The 6,780-nt window shown below is 38.5% G+C and overlaps 1 protein-coding gene across 2 annotated transcripts in view; it reads right to left on the reverse strand.

The window, feature by feature from the left end:
• Positions 1-4,338, reverse strand: part of LOC101626479 (chromosome unknown open reading frame, human C4orf22) — a 467,695-nt gene extending 463,357 nt beyond the window's left edge. The window contains exon 1 of one of the 2 annotated variants that reach the window (XM_004681184.1): positions 4,186-4,338. In XM_004681184.1, coding sequence (XP_004681241.1) covers positions 4,186-4,296 — 111 coding nt within the window. In that variant the 5' untranslated portion in view covers positions 4,297-4,338. The remainder of the gene's footprint in view (positions 1-4,185) is intronic. The other variant, XM_004681185.1, reaches the window with a different exon arrangement.
• Positions 4,339-6,780: the final 2,442 nt, after the last annotated feature.

The raw sequence follows: 6,780 nt of genomic DNA on the forward strand, positions 1-6,780 counted from the left end.
CTGTCTCTGGTGAACCCTCTCACTGCCCCTGCACCTCTGGCCTGTACCCCAGTTCTGTATGCATAAATAAATAAATCTTTTAAAAATATTTTTTTTAAACTTCCATGTTTTTAACCTCTACAGTATTTAACAATGATTGGGATCCATTAGTCAATGAAACCTCAAAATAATTCTCAGAACACCCTTTGATTCTTGACCTGAGAAAAGTATTCAACAACACTTTTACCTCTTATGGTCACAGGTAGTCAGTAAAATGGAGTTACTATGTTTATTTATCATGAAAGAACCACTAAGAAAGAACATGGGAAATCAGAGCACAATAATTTTGTCACAACTTTTCAAGTATTTGTATATTGGTTTAATGAAATTAGATGGTACTCATTCCCAGAACAAATATTGTTATTTGGATTAGCAGCTATAAACTGATTGTAGATGCTGTTATAAATTTATTTTAGGCCTTCCCTAGTGACCCAGGGATTTAGACTCAGCACTACCACTGATACACCCTGAGTTCAATTTTCGGCCAGGGAGCTGACCCACATGGCACAGTAGACCTCTCCTGCCTCACCTGCTGCTCCCCTCAGCAGTATATTTCAGTAAGTCTGCCTATTCGGCCCCCCCCCTGTCTCTTTTTCTCTGGTGAATCTTGTCACACCTTGTACCTCTGGCCTACACCCCAACTCTTCTACACTAAGTAAATAAATTTATTTTGATATTTTATAGGTATCTATAAAATGAACCAAGCATAATGGACAGTGAAGAGCTTCTTTTATTCTCCTTAACTATCTACCTTCTTTCTATCTAATCAATTGATTACCTGGTGTCCATCTTCATTTTTGATTCTCCTTTTTCCCTTCCTTCCTAATCAAGTATCATATAAAAAGCAAATGGTTATTATATTCATTCAATAATTGAATGCTTTAGTATTCTGAAATGTTAAATGTTTACACAGAGTTCCGGGCTATGGCAGGAAAATATTTGGCAAACTCAAAAGAACGGATTAAACAGAATGGAAGCACTATTTACAAAAATATGAGTAGGATTATGGAAACCAACATGAGAGAAAGGTGAAGCATTCCTTAGCTAGTAACAGTGGGAACTCATTCGCACCATCACACAGTTCCTAGAACAGGGAGTGCTGCCAGCACCTGGAAACATTGCTGTAACCGGTGGAATAAGAAGCCAGGCAAACCTGAGGAATGTAACCACGTCCAACCCCAGCCAGGAGAAAGTTGACAGGGATAAATTCTCTAAACATTCTCTCCCAGGCCTCCGATCTCTTATCAGCTAACACAAATCCGAAGTCAAAAGAGCCTGGCTAATGATCACAGAGGACCCTGCTTAGGGGTACAGATGAGGGTGAAGGGTGGACAATGAGTACAGAAAAGATAATAGTTATTTTGCATGGTACTAACTGTATTGAAATTAATTGAAAAGTTTTGGCAATATAAGAATATACTACACAATAAAGAATTGCCAGAAAATCATAAATATTTATATATGTTGGCTGAATAAATCAAACTTTGACTTGTAAGCACTATACTAAAGTTAAGTGCTAAGGTCAAATCGAGGATAGATTCTTACCTACTTTCCTAGCAGTTAAGGCAATCTCTACTACAGTAAATTCCTTTTTAAAGAGAGCTGGGTGAGTACATGGATGCTTGATGGGTAGATAGATGTACAGATAACTCAATTTTGTAAACATAAGGAAGCTTGAATGTAATCTAGTACAATCCCTTAAATATATGTATGAATAAATGGAGTTCCAAATTGGTTAAAAACACAGTAATAGGCCCTCCCTGGTGGCGCAGTGGGTAAAGCACTGCACTAAGAAGCTGAAACCACTTCCGCATGAGTTCGATTCCCACCTGCCCCGGAGGTGACCACATGGTGTGGCGGACCTCTCCTGACCCGCCTGCTGTTACCCTCAGCAATGTACTTCGTCCAACTGCCTGTTCTGCTCCCCACTCTGTCTCTGGTGAAGTCTTTTGCCACCCCTGAGTCTCTGGCCTGTACCCCAGTTCTGTATGCACAAATAAATCTTTTTTTAAAAAAAAACACAATAATAGAAAATTAGAACGCTAAACATAACTCTAGTCTCTTTTAACTTTAATATGCTCTCATTTACCAATTAAATTTTGTTCCACTCAAAGCAAAATCAGGTATTGATGAAAGAAAATAAAGAATCTGGACTATCTCACAAAGTGTGATCCATGATCCATAAAACCTGTTCACCATGGGGGCCGTGCTAACTTTTCTAATGAAAATGCGAATCACGGTCAAACAACGCACGGTCAAATTGGCATTGACAGCCAATCCCGTTAACTCTATTTTGCTGTGTTGAGGTCTTTTTTTTTTTTTTCTTTTTCTATTTGTCTCTGTGCAATCTAAAAGTTAACTTTCATCCACAGAAAGAATTTGAGAATATCAGTTTCAGAGCTAAATATTCATTACTGAATACAATAATGTGAATATTCAAAAAAAATTACATTTCATTTTCCAGAAAATTACATTAAGACTAAGCCTAACCAATTAGATGTTCAAAAGCAAATTTATCATTCCTGCAAATATAGTCACCATTTTCCATTTGGAGACCATCAAAGTTCTAATAAATGAAAGAGAAGTATTAACTGCTCACTCCGAATCAACGTTTATGATTTAGTTCATAACTCACATAAAAAACAATGCCTTTTAAAAAAAAATCAAAATGGGGCGCTCTCTGGTGGTACAACGGGTTAGGATGCAGTACTGCAAGCTAGCCGCAGCCACCTCAGTGAGATTTGATCCCCAGCCCCGGAGGTGATCCACATGGCAGAGCAGACCTCTCCTGACCCTTCAGCTGCTCCCCTCAGCAGTGTACTTTGTCGTTCTGCTCCCCACTCTGTCTCTGGTGGAACCTCTCACTGCCCCTGCACCTCTGGCTTGTATCTCAGTTCTGTATGCATAAATAAATCTTAAAAAAATAATAATAAAGTTGGGGCCCTCCGCATGAGTTCGATCCCCACGTCCCAGAGGTGACCACATGGTGCAGCAGACCTCTCCTGACCCGCCTGCTGCTCCCCTCAGCAGTATACTTCAGTCAGCCTGTTCTGCTCCCCACTCTGTCTCTGGTGAGTCCTCTCACCGTCCCTTCACCTCTGGCCTACACCCCAGTTCTGTATGTATAAATAAATCTTAAAAAAAAAAAAGTTGGATTGTTTTCCATACAATGTACTTCAACTATTCTTAATTATATTAAGTTCAAGCTTGCTGTGTTTTTTTTTTTTTTAGGTGGGGCTAGATGATTTTATTCTGTCAAGGTACTTATTATCTACGCTACACTCTTGTTTATTTAAGCATTCAAAACTTGGATAGAAACACTGTTTAGCAGCTCAGTTTTTCCCCTTCATTTCAGTGATGCAGAGTATAATATTCACTTTCATAACTTTAAACATTTCTGTATACAGCATCAAAAGTCTTATTTTAAAAGGCTGAAGCTATGTTGGAAATAATGTGTGGATTTTTCAACAGACTATTCCAGAAAGATGAAATTATGTGTCAAGATCAAACAACTTCTGATTGACAACCAATCCCATTAGTTTGATTTTGCTGTAATGAGTTGTTGCTTTTTTTTTTCTTTCTATTTCTCCTACCAAGATTAGCTATGATCATTGCCTGCACAACGCCTGGTAGTGGTTCCTGTAACTAAAGGGCTTTCTGAATCAACAAGCTCGGGGTGGAAGCTTATGGTTGCAAATGCCCAACGCAACAAGAAAGCCAAGTTGGTGTTGCTGCGTGCCCTAGAAATATACTACCTTATGTTCTTTAACACAAACTGGGAGATGAAAGAGAAAGGTGTCAGACATGAGTTACAGACAACAGGGAGCTTAGGGATCCCTGGATGAGGAGTGGGTGGGGAGAAGCAAGTCACACCAACACAGAGAAGTTCACGACCTCAGCCTACGTGAATGCAGATTCACGTTTCTACCCTGGGTGACCTGAGGGTCTTAAATTCTGTAGGGAATGAGGCGGGCCCTGGACCCCAGGGTCCACCTCCGCCACTTTTGGCGCGGCTTTGGGGAAATCGCCGGACCAGAGGCCGGCGAGTTTCACCACTAGGGGGCGGACACCCCAAGGAGAAACGACAGGGCTCCCGACAAGCAGAGGGCGCGGAGGAGGTGGCCACTGAGGCGCCTCTCCCCTTACCTCCAGGTAGTACAAATCTACCGTAGTGATCTGCGAGTCGAGGAAGTCTTCATAGGTATTGAATTGAGTTACTATATTGTCCACAGCTGTCAAACCCTCTTCCACATCCATAGCAGTTGCCCTGGGCAAAGCGTCCCTAGCAACAGACGCACGAGGGCAAGAGGTTCCACCCACTACATTCCTTCCAATCAGTTGGGAACCGGTGTTGCGTTCTGGGCGTTAATCCCGCCCCCAGGTCTTGTTACTTAGCTTAAGCTTCCGTTTAACTACCGGGAACAGAGTCTCCAATTACCGGCTCCAAGTTCCAGCCTGACACCAATCAGCGATTCAGACTTAGCTGAAGTAGGGCAGTCACGGGAGAGAGACAAATCGCAATTCAAAATTTGAAATGATGAAACTGCTCAGGACTGTAGGCAAAGTTGTATAGCTCGGCTGTTCTAATCTCAAAGCAATGTTATGTTAAGACAAATATCAAGATTAGTTCTCAGTTAAACTGAATATCCATTTTTTTGCAAGGAGAGTATTTCAAAAATCCCTGGAATGATCTTGCCGTCAAGACCAACAGCAAAATCCATTCGATGGTTGTGTCAAAGTATTTGTCCATTTATAAATCAAAGGAAAATGATTGCTAATGTTTGAATGAGGTAGGATTCAGAAATTTCCCCAAAGGACCGACATTTTGAAAGACTTCTTTTGGCCACAGTGCTTGCTTTCCAAGTTTACTTATTTTCTTATTTATTAACCATTTCAATAAACTCACAATGATAAGCCTTTCCTTATTGAAGTTGCCTTTTTTAAAGGGCAAAGTTCCTGAGGAAACTGGAAAGTAATGGTTTTACTATAGATGTTCTTTAGAACAAAATTGTACACTTAAAAAAAATAATTTGAAGTAATCCTACATGGCAGCTGACATCACTTTTAACAATTTGTTCTGTCTTGGTTTTGTTTGACTTTTTTTTTAATTAATTGAAGTAAAATTGCATTATAGCATTGTATATAACATTATATGTTAGTGTAGGCCACTTTAAGTTAACTGCTTAAAGTCTAAATCTATCCTCCAAAACATGATTGTCCTCTTTTTGCATGGGGAGGAGAGCAGGAGAAGGAGCTTTTATTTTGGAATTTAATATTTTACCAATCTTTCTTGGGAATTAATACATTATACAACACCAACTCTAATTCTGCTGTAGTTACTCTTCTTATTAAACTGATTTCACAGACATGCTTAAATAAATTTTTGAGGAAAATACAAGATACTTCGTTTTCAGTTAACTTTCCCAATCTCAAGAGATAATCATAAACACAGGATGTAACATTTTAAGCTATGGAAACACAATGTCTATGATATCACTGACTTGCTTTTAGTTAATGAATATATTCTAAAGTGTTCTAAAAGGCATTTTGGGCATTTTTTTTTAAGGCAAATGTTGAATTTAGGTGAATAAAGGAAGGAAACTGTGGACACTAATAACACCACACACAAAAGTAGCCTGCTGGCTATTGTCCTCGATCCAGCAGTAGATTGCATTCTTAACTAGAGTTTGTGCTAAAATTAACAATCACCAACAATTTAATGCCATCTAATATCTAAAAAAAGATACGAAATGTCAATTGTCCAGTAATGGAGAACAAGTCCATATGATTTATGACATTACAATTGATAAGAGACATAGGTGTTGTTATTTTTGTTATTCTCTTATTATGTAGAGAGCTCTGTGAGTCCATTCTGAAAGAAACTGTATTCTGGGCAAATTGAGCAGTAATGGCTTAGAAAAGATTCTATTACTTAATGTGTACAGAAAATGTATTTGCTTTAGTGATAATATTTATTAAAGTTTTAGCATGTACCAGTCTTGTTTGAAATACTTTATATGTATTATCACATATAATCATGATGGCAAATCTACTAGCAATAGCTTTATTTTCCAAATAGGGAGCAAATTAATTTAAATGCACTGGCCAAATTCTTAAATGGAGAAAAATGACATAACTTATTATTCCAGTTTCTCATAAAAAGAAAGTCGAGGTAAGTAGAAATTTAATTAGTCACACAGAATATTATTATGAAGGTTTTTTTTTCCTGGTTTTTAGAAAATACAAATATAGAATTGTGAAAGGGAACATGGATTGTCAAAAAGCAAAATGAATGTTATATTGCCAAATGTGAAGGCAAAAAGATTTGAGTCCTCACAACCCACTTGTTCATCGTAGGTTCTTCGTCCTTCACCTCAAAGCTTTTTAAAAGATTTAGCCACAATCACTATCTACATTTCCTGCCCAACACACTTCAATCTAGTTTTACATATTGCTCCATGGAAACTATTTTAATCAAAGTCAGTTATAAACGCTTTGTCGTTAAGGTCAATAGACCTTTCTGTTCTCCAATAACTTGGCTCTCAGCAGCATTTGCACTGTGATAACTCCTTTCTTTCAAAAACTTTCTCCCATGGCCTCCATTACTTTACTCTTCAACCCCAGAGAGTATAAGAGGCACTTGAAAGAGACAAGAGATTTCCACTCTTAGGTATCTACCCAAAGGACACAAAAACAATGCATATGCACCCCCTATGTTTATTGCTGCTCGATTTACAATGG

The sequence above is a fragment of the Condylura cristata genome, unplaced genomic scaffold (genome assembly GCF_000260355.1).
Source record: "Condylura cristata isolate star-nosed mole 26May11 unplaced genomic scaffold, ConCri1.0 scaffold00012, whole genome shotgun sequence".
Classification (NCBI taxonomy): Eukaryota; Metazoa; Chordata; class Mammalia; order Eulipotyphla; family Talpidae; genus Condylura; species Condylura cristata.